The sequence below is a fragment of the Pelmatolapia mariae genome, linkage group LG4, assembly GCF_036321145.2.
Source record: "Pelmatolapia mariae isolate MD_Pm_ZW linkage group LG4, Pm_UMD_F_2, whole genome shotgun sequence".
NCBI classification, from domain to species: Eukaryota; Metazoa; Chordata; class Actinopteri; order Cichliformes; family Cichlidae; genus Pelmatolapia; species Pelmatolapia mariae.
Genome location: NC_086230.1, coordinates 34,540,259 through 34,567,892, shown reverse-complemented (window position 1 = coordinate 34,567,892; position 27,634 = coordinate 34,540,259). Strand labels below are relative to the sequence as shown.

General features: G+C 42.8%; 1 protein-coding gene across 2 annotated transcripts; it reads right to left on the bottom strand.

Annotated features, from left to right (window-relative positions):
- Positions 1 to 412: 412 nt before the first annotated feature.
- LOC134626597 (proline-rich transmembrane protein 2) lies at positions 413 to 26,534 on the bottom strand. Of its 2 annotated transcripts, XM_063472554.1 has the most exons (6): positions 26,302 to 26,534; positions 25,842 to 25,973; positions 15,970 to 16,255; positions 8,204 to 8,493; positions 7,590 to 7,722; positions 413 to 7,451 (listed from the first exon to the last, which is right to left on the bottom strand). In XM_063472554.1, the coding sequence occupies exons 3-6, from the start codon at positions 16,205 to 16,207 to the stop codon at positions 7,435 to 7,437; spliced, it is 678 nt and encodes a 225-aa protein (XP_063328624.1). In that variant the 5' UTR covers positions 16,208 to 16,255; positions 25,842 to 25,973; positions 26,302 to 26,534; the 3' UTR covers positions 413 to 7,434. The 2 variants fall into 2 exon arrangements, with proteins under 2 accessions (XP_063328624.1, XP_063328623.1); XM_063472553.1 differs by lacking the exon at positions 25,842 to 25,973.
- Positions 26,535 to 27,634: the final 1,100 nt, after the last annotated feature.

Below are 27,634 nucleotides of genomic sequence, written 5' to 3'. Positions count from 1 at the left end.
GCACTGACTCGGGTGATTCAGGACTCAACATCATGTTGGAATCACATGAAAGTTTGTAAAGTTTGATACTTGAATTCTGCACAGACAAAAAATATGTGCGGCAGATGGAAATGTGCGAGTTCCTCCAGCCTACGAAGGTCTCGCATTGACGTCAACAGAAATGATGGCGTGCACTGGCAGGCCGTGGTTACTCAGAGAGAGAGTCGCACTTTCAATGAGCTTCCCGTGTCAAACTTTACGACCCAGCGAGCGATAACAACATTCAGTCCCCAGAGACGACCGGCGTGTAGCGAGAGAGCCAGCGAGCGGGATTTTTATTTTGGTTCAAGCCGCCAGCAAAAGTGTTTCTGTGCCGCTGCTCTTGGCAGATTCATGAGCCAGTAGACGTCGAGGAGGTCGTATTTAACGTGGGCTTTATTGCCTTCAAACATGATCAAATATTCAACATCAGAAGTCAAGATCAACGTGTCTTTGATAAATGTTTTGTGTACAACCATACTCATTCATTATGCTCCATAAAGCAATCAATTTAAGGCATGCACAGGCACAACGAGAGTCCGGTGTCAGGACACAGCAATCAATAATAAGAGGACATAATGAAGTTGGTATAGTCATGCTTACACCTTCCCCGCCTTGCAGTTTCTCCTTTGTCTTAAAAAGAAAAAGCAGGAAGCAGGTCATACTGAGCGATACAAACAGTAGATTACCATGTAAATACAAAAGAGATTCAGAGGATGAGACTAGAAATATAAAAATACAAAGATCAGGTTATCAGGTGTTCAAAGAGCATTTACAAAAGAAATGAAAATGACAACTGGTGTAACATAAAGAGTTAAAGTAGGCATCAAATGAACGGACCGTCACTAACTGCAGCTTCTATACAGCATGTACAGGTGTGTGTTCAAAATGAGAAGCTCTTGGGAAACTTTTCAGTATTTAAATGACAAAATGATAAAAGTCTTTCAGGTATTTTGGAAAAAATGTAACCCAATTTTATGACCATTGATATGTAAATTATGACATAGAAATAATTAGCTAAACATAACAGAACATACAGTACAGCCACACTGGTACTGGTTCAAAATTAGCATAACCGTATTAAATGTGATTTTATTTACTTTGAATAAGATTGTTTAAAAAAAATGAGCATTAATAAAATTTCAGTGGTAAACATGCAAATTTAATTTTTTTACTTTTTCCTGTTGGAAAGTAGATTTCTAGCTAACCGCTGCTGCTGATTTTTAGATTTTGTGCTAAGCTAATCATATTCTGCATCATTTTATTTAAAACAATTCAGATCATTTCTCTATGAAGAACCAGACACCGTCACCACGAAGCAGTTAGATTTAAATATTTTCACACATTATAGTTTCGTGTCAGGATTAGCTATTTAGCTAGGAATGCGAGTGTTAGCTTCCTTGTATTTAATTAAACATTGTGCCTAAAAACCCGACTGAAGAACAATTCTCTGTCTGTTCATAGTAAGAGTTATTTTCTGTCAGTATATATTGTCACAGAGTCACATGATCATATTAAACATCATTGTGGTTTCATATAAAGCATGCAAAGCTTTTGTGCTAAGCTAGGCAAATCCAGAAGTATTTTAGAAACATTTATTTAAGTAAATTTCAAACAAGTCACAAATTTTCTAAATGAAAAGCAAATTTAGATATTTTCAAGCATTCTTTAGTATCTAGATTTGTTAGCTAGCATGCCAGCCTCCCACACTTTGCATTGTCAAATAAAATGTTAGCTTCCCGACTGAAGAACCTAGCTATCTACTCACTGCGGACTCATTTTCTGTAAATTTATAATGTTAAGGAATTAGAAGTTCATATTAATCATGGCCAAGTTTTCCAAAAACAAGTCAAACATATGCTTAAGGATGTTTTCAACATTGTGTTGACTTTTATTTAAATTTATTTATGTTACGATATCATGGGATTGCAACTAAAAGCACAGAATTTAAGGCACATTTCAGATGTTCTGAGCTCATCTTTTACTGGATTGTTTTCAGGGTTTGAACTTTGGGGTCATTCATGTCATCAAATATTACCTGAAAACTTTTACATTTATTATATTATGACATCGTGCTGGGCACAGCCACAAAACACCCCCAAAGTAAGGCGAGTGTGGCTTACAAACTCTTGCTGCTGACCCTCAGCAGGCTTCCAGAATCTGGCCAATCAGAAGACAGTGGGTTTTAGCCGGAGGAGGCATAAGAAAGATTTCAAAAAGATGAACCTAAAACAGCTAGTATGGCATCTTCTTAAAAAATTTTTTTTCTAAATTAGAAAATAAGACTATTTTACTAATTGTTTCTTTAAAGATGATAAATGCTGGTTACCAAAATCTTCCTCAGAGCTTTTCATTTCTCAGTGTAAGACAGCTTGATTCTTATAACACAGTGTCCTGTTTAAATGTATGTTGTAGAGATTTTTCTATTTACACGAGTTGTGCCGGCTGGACAAATGAAGAAACGTATAGATTTGTGGAAATATGTTCACAATCAAAACCCTGCATGTAGATATCATAATTACAATGGCTGCAGTGAAACTCTCACAGGAACAGAAGCACAAAGATTTAACAGTCACTTAGAAATTGGTGACACCGTGTGATGTGCGGTTGGTTAATAAAACATGGTAGGCAGCTTTCAGAGGTAGCGCAAGCAAAGTCCGTATGAAACCGTGTAAGAGTACACCACCACAGCAGAAATCAGCAAAGCTAGCATTCATACTGATAACGAGCCAGGCCTTTTTTTTTCCTTTTTAGTTTACAATTTATTTTTTTTGCATAATGTGATTAGTAAACAGGCATGCTACATACAGAACAGGAGTGGGCGGAGTGAAGGTGTGAATGGGATGGAGGGGACCTCGTGCTGCATTCATGTCATACTGGAAGTATTTTTGTTGGTTTACGACACGTTTCTGATTTTTTTTGTGAAAATAAGGACAATGAAACCCGCGCTGAATAAAATTCTACATTTAACAAATGTTGTGACGCTGTCGACAAACATACATCTAATCCTTAAACGACCACCTCTGCAGTGACGCAGTCGATGATGCGACCACTAACATTTGTGAAATATGACATGAACGCAGCACTACAAGACCCTCCTTTCCTCCCCCACCTCTGAGCCTGACCTCACCTGACCTTACCTGTACACTCTGATTGGCTCTCAGTCCAAACGTGTCACCTGATCTCCTTAAAGACCTGCAGTGCGTTTTTGGCACCGAGGTGACTGCAGTTACGTCTCAGTGACAAACCTAGACCGGCTGATGGGTTACCTTCCAATTAACATCCCATACTGTTTATTTACATAGTGCTACTCAGTTAGCTCGCCTGCTAACTGAGGCTACAGTCTGTATAAAAGCATTCAGTAATAAATACTCCAAGCATGCACAGGTTATAAGAGATGAAGGGCTGATTTAGTTCCACAACAACAGCTTATATCCTCAAAGAACCCCCAAAATTTCTGTTAGCACGCACACATTTCCACACAGAGAGGCTAAAAGAGAAAGCGGTCCTGTGCTGATTGACGTGCACTCTCTGGTATTTGGCACAGCGTCACGCTGAGGCTCGGCAAGCTGAGAGAACGCCGCCTGGACGAGGACAAAATGAACGTTTTGAGAGGTTTTCTGTGTAAAACTCAAGCAGTTAAACAGCCAGTGTGCTCTAAATGGGGTCATGTCATAACCACAGCTACACCTGACAACTAAAAATGAGTGTGTGGCATCAGAATCGCATTTCAACAGCAATAAAAATCATGATTTCAGGTTTCCTAAACAGTGTCTGGCTGCAGACAGTCCCTCCTGGCTTTGTTTACAGTGGATTCGATGAATCATCAGGTAAATTGTAATACTCCATCACAAACATCTGTAAATGTTGGATGGATTGATAATGCCAAAGCTGTTTCGCAGCTGCACACTAACCAGATTTGGGTATTAGCATTAGCATAGTTTAACTTGGAAAATGAAAGGCTTGTAAGAAAGAAGGAGGCACCTTATAGATCTTATAGATCCCTCAGACTGACTTACAAACTAATTACATTGATGACTCCTGATGAATAACTGCAATTAAAAGAAGTAAAATGCTAATGATGGGCTATAAACAAGCTACACCATGGTCACATGACTTTAACACATGACTTCACCACCTTTAAGCTCCTGCGTCACATGTACGTGAACCTGTGTAGTCTCCTTTAGGCCCTTGTTAGTGAACAGCTTATCCTGAACATGTAAAACGCTCATCCGTTCAGCTCTTTATTAGCAACTTTGCTATCGGTTCTAAGACAACAGGTCCTTTTAACCCTCTGGGGTTGACGGACGCGCCGGCGCGTCAAAATCACATGACCAATTTAAGACAACATAGCTACAAGATGCAACGATCCAGAGTCTCCAGTTCAACTGGGGTCGAAAGGGTGGACTTCAAACTATATACCAGTTTTTAAATTGTGTGGATAGGCCACATAAAACCAGAGTTATGATAAAAAATGAATGCGATGTTTTTTTCTGAACAAAACAGTGGTGTTTACAGCGGGAAGAAAAAGAAAAAGAAAAAACACCCCTTTCCTTCCCTATTGGTCTTGAATTGTGCCATGTCAACCAAACAAAAGATGATATGGCAACATGTGGCATTTGGTTGTTTAGGGAGAGGGGGACGTTTTAGAAGTGACGCCCGCGAGAGAAAGCGGGCGAGCAAAAGAAAGAGAGAGCGCGAGTTTTCACATGTGCGACATTAGTGACGTTTAGTGTGTTTGGAGACTATAGTTAGTGTGAAGTGTAGTCATTGTTTTGTTTTGTGTGTCAATTACGATAGTGAATGTCACATTTGCTCCAAAGTCTAAATGCTGTCTCCACATGGAAAACAGGACTGATACACCTCCTGTTGTCAGACCTGCAGGGTTTAGGCCTGTAGTGTTCTCCTTCATCTCATAGTGGACAGAAACTACTGGACTGGCACAAATAATTTGTGTACCTTCTTATTTGATGCAGAACACCTGATTGTTCTGTAAATAGATTTAAATGGTTATATAAAAAACGCCTGAGGCCTTGGCTGCATTTTTAGGTAAATAGTACCATATAACTTTGTTGTTTGCAAAACTTGTGCATAATTTTTAGAAATGTACAATTTCTATTTGCAATTGAAGTTTGATGATTCAAGTTTGTGGGTTTTACAGTAAAAAAATATGACTTTTTTTCTACTCGGATTTTGAATTTTTTGTCTGAGTTTAGATCAATTGTGCTAATATAGTATGTCAAAATGAAAAAATAACTCCAATTTCAGAGTTTGTGCTGAAAATAATGATACCAAAGAAGGCAAGATAAACAGTTTTTAAAGGTGAAATGTAGAGGTAAAATCAAAAGTAGTCAAAAACGGCCAATTATACCCTGGACCCCAGAGGGTTAAACCATTCAGGAGACTCTAAGTACTCAGGAGTCCCCATGAGAACCACATGTCCTCCGGAGCGTTTCTCTTTTTTTGCATTTGCACTGCAAACAGGAACGGTAACGAGCCAGCTGATGGAAGGTATAGATGAGTCAAAATCACATTTGCTTCCCATAAAGGTCAGTAAAGCCGGGGCTTCACCTCTTAACATCCACATGTCATTTATAGAATTTGAGCCTGTTTGGAAGAACCAAACAGAAAACCTCACGCCTCGCAAAAATCAAAATTCTAAAGATATGAATATATAAAACGTCACATGAAAGCTAACATCTTCATGTTATCACTAATGTAACAGTTCAGCACGTGAGCCTTGGCTAGAACAAATTCCACCTGCAGAGCTGAACTTAAATGGGTTGCAAGAAAAAAATTGCTTGTTGCTAATGTTGCAACTTTATCCAATAACCAGACAAAGTGAACCTCCAGTTTAAGCCATAATCGGTAACCCTAACTCCGTGTTTTTCAGAAAAGCCAAAAGGACTTTTTGGGAAGAAATGTAAATAGTTTTAATATGTTATCGTCCCCTGCCAGGAGAATAGTTTAAAAGAGAATAATTTAAAAGAATATTACATATTCTGATAGCGTTAGATTTAAAGATAGAAGTCAGAGGGTTAACAGCCACCAGGTCAAACTAACTAAGTTTAAGGTTAGCACTGCAATTCAGACATATGCTAAACAAGCCTAGCTTATAACCTTGCACCATTCAAAGATCACGGCTGTCACAGTTCTTGTGTAGCTATAAGAACTATGTTCATCCACTGTCACAGCAAAGAGGTGAGTACCTGATCCAACACTTCCTAAAACTATGAACAAACTCCTTCCAAGGTTGTTACCAACATGAGGGTTACACTGGCAAACAAAGATATTTCCGAATTATGATTTTAGGCCATTAAGTGAAGACTGAGAAAAAACTTCATACAGGGAGTTGTTGAGGAAGTTCTTCTTGTATCTGCAGTAAAACACTTAACAGAAAGGGAAGCGGGCAGCAGCTGTGAATGCTAGACTAAAGTAAAAGACTGACACTGAAAGGCCGGAGAGAAAGGAAGAATTGATCCATCTCACACGCTGTGAGCACTCAGAGGGAGATCCCTCGGTCCAAAAGTAACCTCAACCACCCAAATTAATAGAAGTCCTGGAGAACATCAGGAATAATGTGAAACTTTCCATCACTTTACGTCCACTTAGAGCCAAAGGCTGTGGTCAGGGAGAAGAATTCATTAATTACTAAGGGACTCAGAATCGCTTACAGTGAGATGAGTGCGGCTAACAGCCAGCAGTCTGAGCACCTGTGGTCAGTTCACGGTCTCTGATAACCTTGGATGGAACATGATGAATGTTATAGCAGCTCCGGGGGACATTTATCATGAATATGCAGAGTAAACATCAGAATCATGCCTCCGGTTTTTTCACAAAGACAGTGAAACAGAGGAAGTCCATCTCTGTGCTGAAACAAAGATCACTCTCCTATCTGCCGTCACAGTTCAAAGACTTTTAGAGTTCATCCTCAGTTTGAGTTAAACTATCACTGCAGCAGCTTCTCCCCGTTTCAGTTCAGCTGAGACTGCGTTTCTAAATTTTTGGCATCAAACGCAACAAACCAGGTCCCCCAGTTCGCACCATTACAGACCATTAGGAATCTGAATAATCCCATTTCCCAGGATGTCCATTTCCTCTTGTAATTGTGGCGTCTGAGGAGGAGATAAGCTGCTACCACAGAATGAAATGAGCATCTGGTGATCCATCCTTTTCTCCAGATCAGGTGTCAGGCGTCAGGTTTAGGTTTGTCGGTCGTGTCAGAGGTAGAGCGTCAGGCAGACCATGCTTGTCGTGCAGCAAGAAACAACAGCAAATAACAGAAACTGGTTTTTATTCGTTTTACATCTGGTGCAGGCGCTCGACAACGATAGTGCTTCAGGAACGGGAGGAAATGGTGTCGTGTCGGGTTCGATGTTGTCATGAAGTCAGTCTCGCCATGCCGGTTGGTTTGAATCAAGATTTTAATATCACTGGAGAGAGATAAAGATCAAATTCACACAGATTTAAGCTGGTTTTACATTTTTAATGATCCTGAACATTCGAGAAAAGCTTGTAGAGTCAACTTTAGGTCGCTTTTGCGGAGAAAATGACTGAATCGTGAGACTTACATCCCCAGTTCAGGACGATGGCCGCTGTGATGATGGCAATCCCTCCTAAAATGGAGACAACAGACAGCACCATGGCGTTACGGCCCAAACGGCGAGCACCGTCAATGTTGCCTTGCTGCAGACTGTTTCGGGACTGAAGGGAAGCAGAGAGCAAAGAAAACAAGCAACAAACTGTCAACATCGTAAAATAATGATATGATTGGGTTGGGACAACAAGACAACATTATAGTTACAGATAAGAAGAAGAAGAAGAAGAAAAAAATCACCAGATTAGACAGCAGACGACTCGATACTGACAATTTAAATGTTATATAAATGTTTTTCTGCCTGCAACTCCATATTTCTATTGTGGGACATCACCAAAGAACTTTCCAGGCTGTCAGCTAAAATATATTCCTCATTTATCATTCGCTGGTTCTTTCTACAGCCCGAGTTCTTCTTGGAAAAACCCATTTTAGCTCTTTTCTCTTGGTTACTAACATGTAAAATAGATTCTTTTGTTTTTGGAGTTGTCAGCTCTGTTGTCCTTAAAGATTAACAAGTTTTTGGTTGTGAATTTGTCTGAGCTGCTGTTAACTGAGAGGTTTAAATGATACTGTTGTCAGAAGTCGTACCATCACAGAGAAGGTGAGGGCCACGATGTTGATGGGCCACAATGGGCAGAAGCAGGATAAGATGGCAAGGATCAGGTAGTCCCTCGGCTTGGACCCATCCACAGCGGCCTCTGTGATGGCGCTGGGCTGGCGGGTGAGCGAGGGCCTGGGGGAGCCCATCGCTAGCGAGCCAGACCGGCTGCCCAAGCGGGGCCGGCCATTAGCATGGCCAGCTGGCTTTGCATGCAGCTTGGGCGACACAGAGGGCGCTATGGGTGACGAGTCAGCCATGACAGGCGCGACGCCATTACCTAGAAAACAAAAAGCTGTCAGAAGGAACTGAAAAATAACTGATAAGCAACCATCATCTCTGCCGGGGGTTTTAGCTTTTGTTGGCTGTGTTGAGCTTCCCTGAAAGTATGTTCCTCAAGAGGAAACCTAGTAGGTGCTGAACAGCTTCACTGTGTTAATAAAAATAAAACACCTAATGTTAGGGTGGGGAAGTCAGGAAGCTCCAATAGATGAACTAGCATGTTGTTTTTGGATATTCTCACAGGAAATGATTGTGATTAAAACGACGATCTGCCAAAAACACCTTTCAATATTTTCTTTCCCGACCTAAAGCGATGCCCCGCTGCGACTGGACCGGGCCGTAATCCTGCTGACACGGTGCAGGCTGTACCAACATAACAAAGCCAGTCAGGACAGTAGGCCATTTTCCATCTATCATGCACATCCATCCATCCTTTTTCTTTTGCTCATTCAGTTCAGGGTCAAATCAAAAATCAAATCAATTTATTTATATAGAACTTTTCACAGGATAAAAACCACAAAGTGCTTCACAGTAATATAAAACAGAAATACATACAACACATTAATAATCAAACATACAGCACAAATCTAATTAAAAGCCAATCTAAATAAATGAGTCTTAAGCTGCTTTTTAAAAGAATAAATACAATCAAGACAACGTAAAGATGGAGGGAGAGCATTCCACAACCTGGGGGCGCCGCTCTAAAAGATCTATCACCTCTAGTCTTAAAACGAGTTCGTGGGACTACCAACAGCCTTTGATTAGAAGATCTCAGGCTGCGAGAGGGAGCGTGGGATTCTAAAAGATCGGAAATGTAGGCAGGGGCATCACAATTCAAAGCTTTAAAAGTCAGTACCAAGATTTTAAAATGAATTCTAAAATGTACTGGAAGCCAGTGTAATGAATGTAGCACTGGTGTAATGTCATGGTGTGGGTGGAGCCTATGTCAGCTGTACATCCTGGACACGTTGCCAGTCAATTGCAGGGCTAACACAGAGAGCCTAATTTAGCCTGTTCACGTCTTTGGACTGTTCACTTTTCTCCTCTGCTTTTGTGAGTGTGGACACTTCCTCTCTTTGCTCTTTAAATGCTTTGCATCTTTTATTGATTTTTATGCTGATTTTTTTCCGTATGAGTTTACCTGCGATAGCTTCTGGACACTTATAGATCATTAGGACTAAAGTGTTCTTAACAGAAACAGCAAAATTTGTATAGTTACCTTATCCTCAGCGCTCCGTGTGTTTGTGGCCTACACACAGCTGAAGCCTGATTACAGCGTCTGGGCACCAAACAGCATCAATAGCCTGGAAAGGTGCTAACCGCTAGGCTAACTAGCAACAAGATGCCTTCCCTCTCCACAGATGACTACCACAGCCTCCTGCAGAAGATTGCAGTACTGGAGACAAAAATTCATCGCTTAGAAGTAAATGTGGAGGTAAATGGACTGTGTGGAAATGAAACAACCTTGCCTTTGATTCAAAACAATGGCGATGAGCAAGCTAGTACACAGCTAAGGAGCACAGATAACATGACCAAGAAAGTAGACTCTGTGCATTATTATAAATCCTCAAGCGATAATCCCCCCTTGGACTGTCTTGGTGCAAAATCAAGACATAAATCATGTCTCCTGGAAGGGGAAGGACGTATCACAGGCAGAGCACAGCGAGCTGAAATCTCTGAAACCGACTGGCCTTCACTTCCTACGAGACAGAGAAGCTCTTCTACCCCTGTATACGGGAGGAAACAGGACTGGACAACCGTGAATAGAAAGGTTAACAACAAACCTCCAAAACAACTGAATGTGAAACTGCAGAACAGATTTGCTCCACTATCAAAGGACCCTGGATCTCTATCGGACAACCATCCATCTAAAAGTAGCGAAGTAAGGTCTGAAAATCTGTTGAAAAGTAAAAGGCCACAGGGAAAGCTACAGGCTAGGCCTGAAACTCTGATTGTGGGTGACTCTGCTGTAAAGGATGTACAAAGGATGTGCGGTAAGAACACTAAAGTCCTCTGCTTTCCTAAGGATATGGTCAACAACCTGAAGGAGAGAATTCTTCAGATTGCAGATGAATATCCAACTGTGACAAATATTGTTCTGCATACAGGGTCAAACGATGTGTTCAAACAACAGTCGGAGGTTCTGAAACGGGACTTTACTGGATTATTAAATACTGTAAACTCTCTGAATGCAGCTGTATTCATCAGTGGGCCTGTACCGCCCGTCAGAGGAGGAGACGAGAGATTCAGCAGGTTGTTTACACTGAATAAATGGCTTATATCAGCATGTACTGACCACTCAGTGCATTTTATCAACAATCTTAATATTTTTTGGGAACGCAGGCATCTGTTTAAAGCAAATGGATTTAATTTTAACAAGTCAGGGGTGAAACGGTTCACCTCCAACTTGTTTTATTCCATACGTCATCCATCTGTGCTTGGTGCCAAGGCTGAGATAAACGAGGAGTTATCTCATAAAGAGGAACAAACAGTACTCCAAGAACAGACAAAGCCCAGCAGAAACCTTGAGGAGGAGCCTCATCTGCCCCCACCCGGGAAGAGCCTCAGAAAGGAGAGACGTCTGAGGCAAGAAGAGGGGTCCCTATTTGCCTCCACCTCTCTCAACAACACCAACGACCAGGACCAGGGACCACGACCTTCCCCAGTCCCCCAAACCCCTGACAGGCCATCACCCTCCTCCCCCTCCCTTTCTCCCTCCTCCCCACACCTGAAATTCACTGAGGAGATGATGGAGCGGGTCAATGCTGGGCTCAGATCTACCCCCCGGCCCAATCCCTTTTTGTCCCCCATTAACCCCCCACCAGAGCAGCCAAAGATTCGCCATCGAGCCCCACCCTCAGAGTAATCGCAGTTACATTGCCCGGCCTCGCCCCCCTTAGGTCCTCCTTACCACCTTCATGCTCTGTCTCCGCAGTCTGATGTGTGGAGGGTCCGGGCTGTGAGGATTATGACAGTGGTGACTTTTCCCAGGAGAAGCTGGGACCCTGTTTACTAGAAGGTTTTAAAATGTCTGTACTTTTAGGTGACAGAAGGAGACGTGTGGCCTGGTCAAAACACAAAGAGCTGCACTCTAAAAGATCTTTAAATGTAGTAAACATACCTTGTGTGCCACAGACTGCTCCCAAACACGAGGGGGCAAATAATACCTCTAAAACACTTAAGTTGGCTTTATTAAACGTTAGATCTTTAGCTGGGAAAACATTTTTAATTAATGATTTAATCACTGAGCACAGCCTTGATTTTATGTTTTTAACTGAAACTTGGTTGGACCAAAGTAACAGTGGAGCTGTTCTCATCGAGACGACCGCTCCTAACTACAGTTTTATCAGTGAGGCCAGGGTGAGCAGGAGAGGAGGAGGGGCTGCCGTCTTATTTAATGAATCATTTCAATGTAAGCAGCTATCTCCTGGAAGTTTTCAGTCTTTTGAATATGTGGCGTTACAGCTGAAGGCCCCATCCAAAGTTGTGTTTCTTAATGTTTACAGGCCTCCCAAATACTGCACAGACTTTTTTAATGACCTCAGTGAACTGCTGTCTGTGATCTGTGTTGATTTCGACTGTGTAATTATTGTTGGGGATTTTAACATCCATGTGGACAACCCTCAGGACAAAGGGACTAAAGACCTGAGTAACACTCTGGGCAACTTTGGGCTGACTCAGCATGTAACAGAGGCCACACATAATAGAGGACATACTCTTGACCTACTGATCTCCAAGGGCCTGAGCATCTCAAAGGTTACTGTGTCTGATGTGGGCCTGTCTGATCATTACTGTGTTTTCTTTGAAAGTAAAATCTCAGCCCACACAACTATATCAACAGCAGTGATCACAAAACGGTGTATAACTGAACACAGTAGTGAGATCTTTAACCAGGTCTTCCCATTAACACCTGACCTGTCCAGAGGTTCAGTCAATGAGCTCGTCACTAGCTTCAATGCTAAAATGTTAAATGTAATGGACACTGCTGCTCCCATTAAGGTGAAGGTTATCTCTGGAAGGAAAAAGTCTCCCTGGAGAAACTCCACACTGGTGAAAAATGAAAAAAGAGAGTGTAGGAAAGCTGAGCGCAGATGGAGAAAAACAAACCTCCAGGTTCATTATGACATCTATAAAGAGAAACTTCACAATTATAATTTACAACTGAGGAGTGCAAGGAGGTCCTACTTCTCTGACATCATCACCAAAAACAGTCATAATGCTCGGGTCTTATTTGCTACAGTTGACAGGCTAACAAACCCTCCTGTGTCAGTGGCAGCTGAACTTCATTCGACCATGGCCTGCAATGACTTTGCCAAATTCTTCACAGACAAAATCCAAAAGATTAGACAAGCAATTGGTACATCAACAGCAGATCCAGGACATGTACTGTGTCCACCAAAAAACTGTTTAAACACCATCAAACAGTTTCACCCTATTAACAGCAAAGACCTGGAGGACATCTTAGGCCAACTGAACTCCTCCTCTTGCTGTTTAGATGTCCTGCCAACAAGTTTTTTCAAAAAGGTCTCAAAGACTTTGGAGTCAGACCTGTTACAGATCATAAACTTTTCTTTAACGTCAGGTGTGTTTCCAGAATCACTAAAAACTGCTGTAATTAAACCTATACTGAAAAAGGACAATCTTGACAAGACACAAATGAATAACTACAGGCCGATCTCAAACCTCCCATTTTTAAGTAAGATCATTGAAAAAGCAGTTTCTCAACAGCTCAATTACTTCTTAACACAGAATAACTGCTATGATGCCTTCCAGTCAGGTTTTAGACAGAACCACAGCACTGAAACCGCTCTGACCAAAGTGTTTAATGACATATGTCTGAATACAGACAGTGGAAAAATGTCAGTCTTAGTTTTACTGGATCTCAGTGCAGCATTTGATACAGTTGACCACAACATATTACTCAAACGACTGGAGAACTGGGCAGGTCTCTCAGGAACTGTACTAAACTGGTTCAAAACATACTTAGAAAACAGGAAATAGTTTGTATCAATAGGTAACTTCACATCTGAGCAGACAAGTATCACATGTGGAGTTCCCCAAGGTTCCATCTTGGGACCCCTTCTGTTTAACATCTACATGCTCCCACTGGCACAGATTATAAAGAACAACAAAATAAACTATCACAGCTATGCAGATGACACACAAATATATATCACAATGTCACCAGGAGACCGAGGACCTGTACAGGCTCTTGGTAAATGCATTGAGGAAATTAATGACTGGTTGTGCCACAATTTTCTCCAGCTAAACAAAAACAAAACTGAAGTAATAGTCTTTGGAGCCAAAGAAAAACGATTACAGGTCACCAGAGAACTTCAATCTATACACCTAAAAACCACCAACCAGGCGAGAAATTTGGGTGTAGTGATGGATGCAGACCTAAACTTAGAAAAACACATTAGGACAATAACAAAATCAGCTTACTATCACCTCAAGAATATTTCAAGGATAAAAGATCTGATGTCTCAACAGGACCTGGAAAAACTAGTCCATGCATTCATCTTTAGCAGGCTTGATTACTGTAACAGCATCTTTACAGGTCTACCTAAAAAGTCAGTCAGACAACTACAGCTCATTCAGAACTCTGCTGCTCGAGTCCTCACTAAGACCAAAAAAGTGGACCACATCAGTCCAGCTCTGAGGTCTTTACACTGGCTGCCTGTCCGTCAGAGGATAGACTTTAAAGTTCTGATGCTGGTCTATAAAGCTCTGAATGGTTTAGGACCAAAATACATCAGTGACCTCCTAACCCAGTATGAACCTTCCAGATCCCTCAGGTCATCTGGATCCGTTTTTTTATCAGTTCCCAGAGTCAGAACCAGACACGGAGAAGCTGCATTCAGCTTTTATGCTCCATATATCTGGAACAAACTCCCAGAAAACCTCAGATCAGCTGAAACACTCAGTTTATTTAAATCCAGGTTGAAGACTCACCTGTTCTCAGCTGCATTTGAATAAAGCACCAAATCCACACTTTCAAGCTTAAATTTCAAAACTTACATTTTAACTACTGATTTTATCTACTGTTCCCTTTCTTTTTCTTTTTTTTCAATTTTAAATCGTGCTTTTTTATTTGTTTTTGTTTTTTAATGTGTCTGTAAAGCTCTTTGAATCACCTTGTTGTTGAATTGTTCTATATACATAAACTTGCCTTGCCTTGCCTTTGGACTGTGAACCCACGCAGACACAGGAGCTGTGTCCAAATTCATAGGCTGCATCCTCCTGAGGCCGCATTTGTAGGCCGATTACGTCACAATGACGCGACGAAGGCAGTCCAAATTTGAAGACTCCTCCAAATGCATCCTCCTTTTCCCTGAATTTGAAGAATGGGTCGGGTGTATCCTTCGTGGCCCAACCTATCCCAGAATTCATAGCGCGGCCCAGGCAATTCCAGTTTCCAACAATGACGGCAGCTGCTCAGTTTTAATATTACTCTTATTACTCTTTCTGGGTCACAAAATAAACTTTTAACATATTTTCAGGTGAGAATGTAGCTGTGTAAACTTCAAATATCTGCTCAGTTTATCAAGACATCACATATTTGCAAAAGTGATCCGACGTTTACTGAGACGTGTGTTACCCACCAGCTTGAAGCTGACCGGGAGGTCGAGGCTCACTAGAGCCGGCGAGAACACCGGACTCCCCGCACATGATTTTCAAACCCCCCGTGGTCTTTTGCTACTCAGGTTAAACGTGATATATAAGTCACTTAGATAACTTAAAAATGTTATTGTTTGGCTTTTTTCAGTGTTTTATTTGTTTGTGAGTAAATCGGTTCGGCTGAGATTAAAGTTATAGTTTTTATACAGCTGAATAAACGTCAAACAGAAAACTGATTAAACAGAAGTGTGAGATGGTCGAGAGTTTACTCCAGTGTCCTGTTGTATTTTATATATCAAGGAGCAGACGGCTGAGTTTATTAAACTCCACCGAGACAGCTGTGACGCAAATCTGAAGGCTAGACCGTTCCATTTCACAGCCTCACACTTCCAGCCTTCTCGGTCTTCGGAGGATCCGGCCCACATAGACCGCGAAGGCCGGATCCTCCAAAGGATACGGCCTATGAATTTGGACACAGCAAGGGAGAACGTTTAGTCAAATTTATTTTCGAAATGAAATTGATCAGAGTTTTTAACTGTCATTATATTATGTCTCTAGTAAATCCTGGGTCTTCAACTATCCAACAACTTTTGTGACATTGATATGTGACATATGTAAATAAAGTCAAACCTGTTTTCATTCATTCTTATTCTGGGAACACAGATCAACCACTAAATCAACATCTTTGATGAGGAAGCTTGTTTCCTCCAATTGTATCTTCAATGCTTCACTTTTGGTCACTAACCCAAATAAAGATCTGCTGAACTCATGGCTGTATCTGAGGTAAGAAGGTGCATTGTGAAGCTACTGGAAAAGAAAACTTATCGTGGCGGACTTTTAGGGCTGTATTTACTGGTCTCTGTGTTTTCGCTGATTACTGTCAGGTGGTCCATTCCCTTCCCGTCCTCTGTCTGTTGGGCCTCGGGAGCATCTGTCGTTGAGGGTGGGGGCTGTTGGTCAGAGCTGGTTGGTTGAGAAGTCACAGCAGTGTGGGCAGCTTCTCCATCCTGCTGCGTGGTGATTGGCTGGTCTGGCTGCTGGGGTTCCTCCATATTATCGGGCTGATGGGTGGTGCTGGGGCTGGTGGTCATCGGACTGCCGAAGCTAACTGTTGAGGAAATCTGAAGGCAGGGCTCGTTCTGAAAAGAATTACAGAGATGCCGTCAGTTATGTTGCTGCTATGAAAGTCATTAGGGCATGATTCTGATTATTTGTTTGGCTGATTAATTTGGCTAAACCGCCAGCTGCATATAAAAACAGAATGTGGCAGATCAGACTCGTGGAGGAAAAGCTTTGCAAACAGAAAAACACAACCACTGTATTCAAGGTCCTTGTATAATCTACTTTGCATGGTGAAGCATTGCTTGATTTAAGAATGCAATCGATGGCAGCACGGAGCGTCCAGATGATCCAAAGGTTGCAGCATCCATACTTTGATTAAGAGCCAGAGTTCCTTTGTTGCAGGTCCTAATCATGTCTGCCTTTATATAAAGCAACCCTCAAAGTCATGGCAGCATAACTGTGTAACAGCCAGCACTGCTCAGAGTTCATGTTTATCTATATCCATATCTGGTTTTCAGGTGCAGCTACCAGCCACCTCCAGCTGTTCTGGGGGACGTTGAGAAGTTTGAGTGCCCATGTAACCCCTCCAAGAGTCCTGGGTGATGAGCTGGAGTGCGACTCAAAAGACCCCTGTGAAGAGACAAACAATGGACCATGCCAACTCACCCAGGTTACCAAGACCCCACCCTGGATCCAGGCCAGTAAGAGAGGTTGGGCACCAGGCGCCAGGAATTGGTGCAACATGGCTCCACCCTCCTGTGGGACACCCACCCGGAGGAGCTTTAGAGGTTCAGTGCTTTGTGCAGCAATGCTTTGTTTATCTGATTCCAGTTATCAAAACATCAACCTAAGATTTGTATTTTATTTTATTATTTTAACTGAATACAGCATTAAAATTATTTGCCACTCTTACTCCAACGATATTAATCATTGCAGTTTTGCTGAAGACATTCGGATGGCCCTGTTTTGACTCCATGTTCTTGGATGTGTAGGGTTACTGTTGTGAGGAGCTCTAGTTTACCTGAGAGCACAACCCTTTCCTTACCCTAACCGTGTAGTGCCTGAACAGAATTACCATAATGAGTAAAAGTGAAAAGAAAACTTTAAGGTCTCCACCCTCTGAATCTGCAGGTCTGCTGTGATTACCAGTAAATGAAGACATTAAAGACACCTCGAGTGTAACAGTGAGACACGGGCACTGGAATTATAAAGCTCTGTGTTGTAATTTCAACTTTGACCTGGTGGTGGCAGTGTTGCCTCAACCAAGAAAATACCTCCAAATAGTCAGAAATCCTAAAGCGTAGAGGCCGATGTCCCCATCTCGTTGTTCTGAAAGCAGAAGTAGAGAGTTGGGTGGAGCAAGCACCAACTTGCGAGGGGCTGCACGGCACTAACATGTTAACGAGCTAACCGCGCTAACGCATTGACTCCGTGCAGCCCCACCCACTGGGCGATCCGCACTAACTCGCTAACGGAGATTTGCTGTTTGCATACGGTTATGGTGTTAACGTCATTTTAATGAGATTAACGTTAAACGGTTTGAGGTTTGTTTCTGTTCTCATCAAGGACGTTTGCAACGGCACTAAAAAGTCCCTCACTGTCCACAGAGCTACAGCGGGCACTGAGATACTGGGTTGCAACAGCAGCCATAGAGGAAAACTGATTAGCATGTTCTTTCCAGTACTGAAGTGGGTCACTTTTCAAGTTTACATATCTCACAGTTTGCTATGGCAATGTTGTTGTCATCAAGTTTATAATACCTCCAGACCGCAGACATACTCGCGCTTTCCGCTTCAAGCTGCTTCTGTGTTCTAATTTGCCGGCAGGCGTCTGTGCAACAAAGTGATGTCATGCCGCACGCGTTGCTGTTTCTGTGTGGAGTCAAGAGGTCTAAGTCTGTGCCACTGCATAACTATAGATGTGTTAGCAAATAACGAGTCAGATTCTGATCGGGTCTGAAACCACGTGATCGGGCCGAATTCCGACCACGTGATCGGATCTGGACATCCCTACTCCTGATAGCATCATCTTTATTGGCCACGACCTGCTGCTTCTTCCAGACTAATGGAAGTCGGCACTCCTAACGCCGGTCCAGATATACTCAATTCTTCTGGAGGAAGCCTCAAGTGGCCATTAGAGGAACTGCAATCGTTGGGCACTTTGTTCAAACTGAAAGCAGTTTTAGTTTATTTGATGAATTTTCTTTTAAGAAACTAAATTTGATTTTGTAGTTTTTAAATCATGTTGTTCGTTTTGATTTGGATGTTTATGTGTTATAAAAAGAGGAGATTAATAAACTAATTGAAATGGATAATTTAGCTCAGCATTAATCTATTGTAACAAAAGCAATAATCCTTCAAATATCCTTGCATGCTTTCAGCAGGTTCTTTCCTCTCATAAGTTCAGTTTTATTAAATTGCAGCATCCTGAGAACGAGTCGATAGATGCAGCAGAGGAGACATGATATTAAAACTATAATGAAAGAACGGGATTTCTGCTCTGCTGGCGTCAGAGATATTAAAGGAAACCAAGCCTCAGATGAGTCCTGAGACTCCACACATAGAAACCACTTTGTCCCATTTATTCACCATTTTACTGATTATTACTTACTTTTCATAAAAATGAACACATTATTGTGAGAGTGTAATGTGAAAAAAGTTTCATTGCCAGTGAAATAACAACAATATTGACATGGATCACATTTATGCCATATTTTATAAAGTAAATTGAAATCAATCTTTAACCTTAAATTTGTTTATCTACTATTTTCTCTTTTTAATTTTAGCAGCTCATGCTTGCATAAATAATCCTTCTCTCCAAATCTATTCATTCAAAAGTCAATTTGATTAATTTTATCAAGCAATAAATAAATAAATGGGAAATATAAATAAATAAATTTAGAATAAAATGAAAACACATATATATAAATATTGACTTCTAAACTTTTCATCTTATTTGGATTATTTATCGAGATGTTTCTTTGTAGGCGGAGCCTCTGAGCTGTGATGTTCCTTTATCCCGAGCTCCTTGTTCTTAATAAAAGTTGAGATTCCTCCAAATGGACCGGGCGGCGGAGTTATTCATGAAATATTCAGACGTTTTCTCTGACAGCTTATCTAACAGCACCAAAGTTAAAAGCTGAAATTATGACAGCGGTGTGTCACAAAGCTCAGAATAATTTTGTCTCTCCAAAGGTCGAGAAAAAGGAGGGAAACATTTATAAAACAGATCTGCAGCATCTGTGTGGGTTGATCAGGTTGCTGTTTAATAACGGTGACTCAACACTTTCTTGCTGCTGAGGTTTGTAGCTCGCGGGCCTTCGTGTAGGAGGACGTGAGCTCCGTCAGGAGCTCGGATTCATGCGTCGGTGAACAAAGAGCATAGTAACAATCATGTAATTTATCAGCGACTGAGAAGGGATCATTAGGCTGTCAGTCAGTCTGTGAGTACGAGCAGGCGGAGGAGTAATTACAGCCTTCAGTCACAACAGTTTTATCTGTTTTTACATCCTTGGATTTAAATGTCTGAACCAGCTGTGACATCCTCAGATCTGCCTCCGGTCAGGTGACGGGCGTTATCTCAGAGCTCTGAGATGACAGCATGTGGATGCGACATGACGCGATTGATAAGACGTTACCTAAGGAGCGTATCCTCGATAATCACAATCCTCCTTTCTGAAACTCTGAATTATCAAATTTACTAAAAGGACCTGAGATCAGTGACCGAGCCCATAAGCTAACCAGGAAAGTGTTACAGCAGAGGGCCGATCTCCCCGTAGACTTCTACAGGACCAGAAGTCACGCTGTAAGCAAAGGTATCGCCGCCTGGTGGCCATTGCAGAATGCAAAATGAGAATGCAGCCCAGCGTCCACATCGCTCCTCTGCTTTTAGAAGGCAACAAAGAAAAGAAACTGTCCCAGCTGGGTCAACGTTTAGACACACTCATAGAACTGCAGTTACATCCAGTAACCACTGTTTCTGTTTCACATGTGCGGCTTCCACTAACAGGAGGTCACGGCTATACTGGGTAATGCGTGGTGGAGGTCCAGCCTGTGCAACATGCAGACGTCCTCCACCATCTTTATCCTTAAACAGAAAAACAGGAGCCTGGAAACCAAAGAGGGAAGACTCCAACACAAGCTCCATACGGTGGATGCAGACAGGTGCCGGCATGAGCTCGTGCTCATGCTGGCACCTGTCTGCCGCACATGCTTTCTGATACGAGCAGTTCACCGTCAATCAAATGAGACAGAGTTTAGATTCAGACACGTCTTTAAATGTTGTTTACACTGAAAAAATAAAGCAGCATGTATTAAATTTGATCCTTACACAAACAATACTTCCTGTTTCTAAGATAACATAAGATAGAATAGGCTTTATTAACACTGGAAACACTGCAGATTCCCTGAATGTGCTGATATTTCAGACATTTTTACATCTAAAGTTGTGCTGACCATAAAACTAAGTTTATTGTGTAAAGAGAGAAAAGCTGAAGCAGCATCATTTATCTGACTTTTTCAAACTTGTGCTGCGTTTGCTCTCGGTTCAGTGCTAACCCTGTGCTCCTCACTGTGATCAGCAGTAATCTTATCGGCTCAATCAGACAGGCTCATCGATCCGAGCGATGCCTGGAGGACGAGCTGCTTCCTAAAGAGCAGGGGCTCTGTCGCAGCGCCTACACGCTCGCCGTTGTAACGACTGCCAGGACTGCATCGATCGCTCGTCCCCCTCCCCGAGGACCCAGCGCTGCAGCGCTGCTTCGCTGACTGAAGCAGAGTGTGTTATTACAGCGCTGCACGAAGCTGCACGTGCTCCCTGATGCAGTGCGACCGTTTAGCAGCATCAGTGTCATTCGATGCAGGTCACAGGATATGTCTGCAAAACGCCTCCGATCCTCCCAAGTCGCTGACGTGCTCAGCGTTCAGAGAAGAGGACGAGAGGGTGTTTACCTCTTTCTTCCCCTTTTTCATCACTCAGCGAGGCGAGCACTCGGCTCTTTGTTCTTTTGTTGGTTATCTCAGGAGCTTCAGGTTACAAAAAAACTTCTTTAACTTTAAGATTTAAGTTTCATCTGGTCTCATCCTGGATCTGTGTATTAAAACCCATCAATCATTTAAAATGAAATGTGATGGAGAAAGATGAACTCAGCACTGCTACTCAGCAATCATCAAAATCCTCAAATTTCACTGCTCCACTAAAATTGGAGCTCAGAGGGTCTGCTACTACAATGACCTCACAGCGGCCATATTATTGGTCACATGACAGAATTAAAAAGGCTCCAACAGCACAAACACGGTCCAGACCTACAGCTACATCCACCTGTCAGTCAAAGAGGCCACGCCCCTAATAATGCTAACTTTAAGCCTTAATGTGAATTAAACAAGTGAGTTATAAATTATCCACAGAGATCAAACAGTTTGTGCATCAGGATGTAAACGTCTTGATGCATGCTCAATCATCCAGGTAAGTAAATCTCCAAAAGTTCATCCAGATGAACAGATCAGGATGTAAACATGTTTGCTTCTCTGGGGACGGACTCACTGCTGCCTCTGCTGGACGTTAGAGGAACTGCATGTTCTCATTTTATTATAAATTCATATTTTTATGACTTTTATGCTAAAAGATTTTTTTTAGACCATTTTGTAAATGTTTATTCAAGACGGATTTCCAACTGTTTCCCGTTTTCACACAAACCTTTGATCATCATAAAAATCTGACGTGCTCTGCAGCAGATAAACTTGGATGGAGCTTTTACTTCAGAACCAGCTCGAGAGAATGACAGGAGCATATATAATCATCAGCTTACTGCAGTTAGAAATAAGAATAGTTTAGAAAATGTGACTCTGTCCAATCAGCAGAGAGCTCTATGCGACCCACATCAGAGGCTTCGAGGAAATATCTGCAGAATAAGCACAGGACAGCGAATACTTCAGATTTTTATTTTAACAACCTGAATTTGCCTGAACATGGAGGCACAGGGGTGTCCTAAATAATTAAAGAGCTTCTGCTCAGGATGCCGGTTTGAATTACTTGTTAGACCCACGAGCCTCAGCAGCTGCTGTTTGGGACCAAGTCTGTCAGACGTATGAACAAACTTTCCTATGAAAATTTTAGGCTTCACAGTGAAACATCAAAAACTATGTTTCCATAAAAAAAGGAAAAAAAAACTTCCCATAAAAATAAGGATATTTCATCATCATAATAATAAAAAGATTAGAGAAATGAGGAAAGAAAAAAAAATCTCACACAAAAGAGAAAGAAGCAAATTGCTTTCATGTCCATCTTCCACGTACAGTCTATAGTTCTCCATGAGGAAAATGATTTCTGTGACTAAATCAAACAAAATCAATGAATTTAAATGATTTATTAATCATTAATTTTGCTGATTACAGCGGTACACTGAGATTTTACTGTTGTGTCAAAGGGACTCAGATTTCCCCTTTTGATCTCATTGGCTGGAGGAGGGTCACAAGGTCTTTAATGAAGGGTCCTTACAGGAGCCGGGGTTTAACATTAATTAACCTGCTGTTACCTTTGTCCTGTCAGCGAGCGGCAGGATTAGCGCTGCGAGCTGCGGCGGGCGCTCCGGAGGGAGCGGCAGCAGGAAGACACGACCATCGCAGCCATTAGTCTGTTGTTTTTAGCTCTGCGGCGGCGGCGTAATGACTCGGGGCTCTGCTGATGTTTGTTTCATGCTGCTGGAGTTAGAGCGCCAGTTATGATGCGCTGACATGACAGAAGCCTTTTATAAAATCCTGGGTAATGGCTGCGTCCCTGCACTCACAGACTCTGAGCTTGTTGGGCTGTAGCTGCGAGGCTGTGGCACTAATCAGCTACAGGACCCTCTGACAACATGAGTCTGAGAGACGAGGCTATAACAGGATGAAACAGCCTCACAGCGCTTTGACAAACATGGATCTCCAACTCGTATCAGCTGTTTTTACGCCACAGACACAAAATGAATCCATTCAAATTTTATAGCATGAAAAAAAATATGTTTGGAGGCTGGATGGAGATTTCAGAGCTGTGAGTCATCACATCACATCACAAGGGATATCCTCCAACGCCCCCGTGACCCTGAAGGTCCAGTTTGTTTCCAGAAGTCTAGATTTTCATTTTGTTGGATTTTAGTAACTAAAATCTTTTTCCTTTCCGGTTTAGTTTGTTTTTGCTCACTAGAACATCCTGGATCCAGATTCAGATCAGCCCCAAGAGGTCATCATGTTTTACGGTGGATCAGAGTTTGGTCCCACCCCAGTCATAAAACCCCTCTAGGTTAGAGTTAGGGTTCAGTTTCTCTCTGCCTGTCTGGAACAAATGTAAAAACCTCCACCACAAACAGTGAAGTGCAAACGTGCACGAGCTTTTATTTGAACAGGAACATCTTCCACCTCATGAGAGCCCTGATCCAGCATGGTTTACTGGAGAGCTGGTGGCTGACCTGATGGAAGTGTGTAACCATGTAGAGGAGCTGCAGAGGCAAAAGCACTCCAACCAGAGGCGAACTTTGAACCTGTACAGAAGAAAATTCTTCATATGCTGAGTTTGTCTTTATTTCGGTTAAAGCTGTCTGTAGTCATGTGCAAAGGTTAAAGATGCTCACTTCTCCAATGCAGGCACCATGAAGAAAGACTCAACTTCAACTACAAGAAGAACGCAGAGCCCTCAAACAGATGGATCAGTCTGGGATTGTGCGGGGAGTTTCAGGAGTAATCCACACAAGAGCTGTGGAAAGTTCACTGAGACGCTCCAAAGCCAAATGAGTCCAAGACCAGCGTAAAACCCAGAGCCCCAATCCCAACTTCCATGCCACTGACTTCCAAGTCCTCCGAGATGATCCAAAACCAGCCTAAACCATGTTCATGGGCAAACCCTGATCCAAAATACTGCAGCAAGAGTCCTGACAGGGACTAGAACAAGAGCTGATTTCTCCATCTTATCTTAATGACCTTGTAGTACCATATCACCCTGTTAGAGCACTTCGCTCTCACACTGCAGGCTTACTTGTTGTTCCTAGAGTATCAACCCGTTCTCACTCCCAAATCGTAACATTTTACGCTAGGTGACAAATCGTCAACATATTACGTTTTCGGGCACCCAAGGCGTTCCTACGTCACGACATCGGAAAACTGCGGACACATGAGAACCGTTTGGACTCAATCTACACATCTTCGCTTTTTCCCTTAAAATCGCTTTAGAAAACACTATTTCACCTCATTAAAGTGCTGGTTAAGGTTAGGAATAAGGTTATGGTTAGGTTTAGCGATAAGGTTAGGTTTAGGCTTAGGTATACGGTTATGGTTAGGTTTAGGCATAAGGTTATGGTTAGGTTTAGGGATAAGGTTAGGTTTAGGCGTAGGGATACGGTTATGGTTAAGGTTAGGAATAAGGTTATGGTTAGGCATAAGGTTATGGTTAAGGTTAGGCATAAGGTTATGGTTAGGCTTAGTGATAAGGTTAAGTTTAGGGCTGCAGTACAGGGCTGGAAACCGCCGCGTACCATAACAACGTGGAAGGTCACCTTTCGCGTTCCTCAGGAACGCCGCAGGACGTGACAAAACGTCGGGATGTTACGCCTCGGGAGTGAGAACGGGCTCAGAGTATTTAAAAGTAGAATGGGAGGCAGAGCCTTCAGTTTTCAGGCCCCTCTTCTGTGGAACCTGCTTCCAGTTTGGATTCAGGAGACAGACACTATAGAGATAGTGGGTCTGTCCCGGGCCCTCCCCCGTTAGGACATGCCCAGAATAGCTCAACTGGCTTCTTCCAATATGGGGGAGCAGCAGCTCTACTCTGAGCCTCCTCTCAAAGTAGCTCCTACTGAGCTCCTCACCCTCTCTCTAAGGGAGAGGCCACCCACAGATCAAGCAGTAAATAGAGAACTTCGCTTTCAGGTTCAGCTCTCTCTTCACCCCCGCAGATTGGTACAGCGGTCGCATCACTGCAGGTGCTGAACCAATCCATCTGTCAGTCTCACGCTCCCCTCACTTGTGGACAAGACCCCGATATAGCTGAACACCTCCACCTGGGGTAGTAACTCATCCCTGACCAGAGTATGCACTCCACCCTTTTCTGGCAGAGGACCACGGCCTCACAGATAGAGGCAAGGCTGGATTGGGGCAAAGGAATCTGCCTTGATATTTTTGGTCCAGCCAGCCCACCTACCATGATCGCTACGTATAGCAGAGGCAAGTGATGGAACCAACAACCAGCGTGAGGGTCAGATGACATCATAGTGACATCACATCCAGCCTCCATATTCAGCTAAATTCAGATTCTACAAACTGATCCAAACTCAGCGGCCCGAGCAGAGATTTGGAGCAGTTCTGAAAGGATGAATCTTTGTTTTATTTTCTAAACTCAAAATTCAACTTCCTGTTTCTCGGCCTGGTCACAGAGCGGCCATGTTGCTGTCACCTCCTCGCTCTTCGGTCGGGTCACACCCCCTGACTGTGACTCCTCTCGTTAAAGCTGTCACCGTGACTAAAACCAGCTCACTCAGTCAAACGGAAACATTAAAAGTCTTTAAAGGCAGACTTTCAAAATAATATTCACTTTTTTTAGGCAGTTTAATTTGAAATTCTTTGGCCGACTTCAGACCGTAAACAATCTGCTCTTGTTTCTTGTTTCTAGCTTTTTGGAAATGAAATATTTTCAGAGTTTAACCTCCTGCTCGAGCAAAGCAGGATAACTGACACGAGGCGACGAGGACACAAGGCGGCGAGGACCCCAAGGCGGCGAGGACACAAGGCGGCGAGGACACAAGGCGGCGAGGACACAAGGCAGCGTCTGTGTTTTCTAGAAAATACCCAAAAAGCTTGAATGAAATCCTGCGAGGCAGCACGACTGCAGCCATGTTTTATACATAATTAACACGCAGTGATGCATGAACATGTCCATACCTCACTCTCTCTCTCTCACACACACACAAACACACACACACACACACACACACACTCTTTGTGTGAATGCACCAAAACCTTCATCTTCATCACAGGCAGACAAAGAAAAGAGAAGAATCCAGATGGAGGTGCGATGCAGCGACACACCCACCCAGGCGGAGGCAGCCGCACATGTCCTGCACATCCAACCTGTGAAACTGAAAGATTTTTCCCGGGACGCTCACCTGGTCCTAGTCCAGCACGGTAAGCTGCAGGGTGAGGTTCATCGTGTCTCTGCAGGAGAAGTGGGAGGTACAGATCCCCTGATGTGAGCGATAGGAGCTGAAATGAGAGATGACAGTACGCTGCGCTCGGCGGAACACCCGTCAGATCTTCTTTTAAATGATGCTGTGGCTCGCTCAGCCTCCTCTCACTGAGATCTGTTTGATTTGTGATGCAGAGAGTCTGTGCAGCAGCTCCGTCTGCTCCACCGCAAGAGGTGAAAGGGAAGGGAGGGGTGCTTTAAGAGTGTGTGTGTGTGTGTGTGTGTGTGTGTGTGTGTGTGTGTGTGTGTGTGTGTGTGTGTGTGTGTGTGTGTGTGTACGGGTTCGTACTATCCTGGTGGGGACCAAAATCTGACTTTTACTATCCTGGTGGGGACTTTCTGCACCGTGGGGACCAAAATCCAGGTCCCCTCGGGGTTGAAAGCAATTTTCACACTCAAAATGTGGTTTTACTGTCAGGGTTACAATTAGGTTATGGTTAGGTTTAGGGTAAGGGTTAGGGTTAGGCATTCATTTTTAATGGTTAGGGTTAGGGTAAGGGGCTAGGGAAAGCATTATGTCAATGGGATGTCCCCACGAGGATAGCAAACCAGACATGTGTGTGTGTGTGTGTGTGTGTGTGTGTGTGTGAGAGAGAGAGAGAGAGAGAGAGAGTGTGTGTAGTAGTAGTAGCTGCCCTCCTCTCCATCTTTCCTTCAGTATCGAGCTGGCTCAGGCTTAAAAGCACTTTCTGACAGAGCCTTCAAAATAAAAGCCTCAAGATGAAAGCTCAACCCTTTGCATCGATGTTAGCGCCTCTCTGCCACCAGATCTGCTTTTACAAAAGTTGAAATCCCTGATCCAACAACCGGACTCTGACCCATATTTAGCAGAATCTGTGACGTTAGCCCCAAATTAAAACCTGAAATCAAGCCTGTGAGATGTGAGACCGAGTGGAAGATTTCTATTGGTCAAGACAAGCACCACGAAATCTGCTCAACTCCACAATGACGCCTCGTACAACCTCGACTGTGAAAAAGTTAGGATGATATATCAAATATAAATAAAGCTGCACAAAACAGTAAAAATGATTATGTCAGCGGCACAGGTCTGTGTTTCCTCTCTAACATTAGTCTGTGATGTCTGTGAGCCGAGGACAGCAGCTGGTCTGATGGAGGATACTTTTCTTACCTTTTATTGCTTCAGTCTCAGCTTTTTTGAGACGTGTTTCTGCCATCAAATTAAAAATGAGCTCATATTAAACATTTGATATATTTCCGTGTTTTTATTGTGAATAAAAAGAATGTTTATGAGA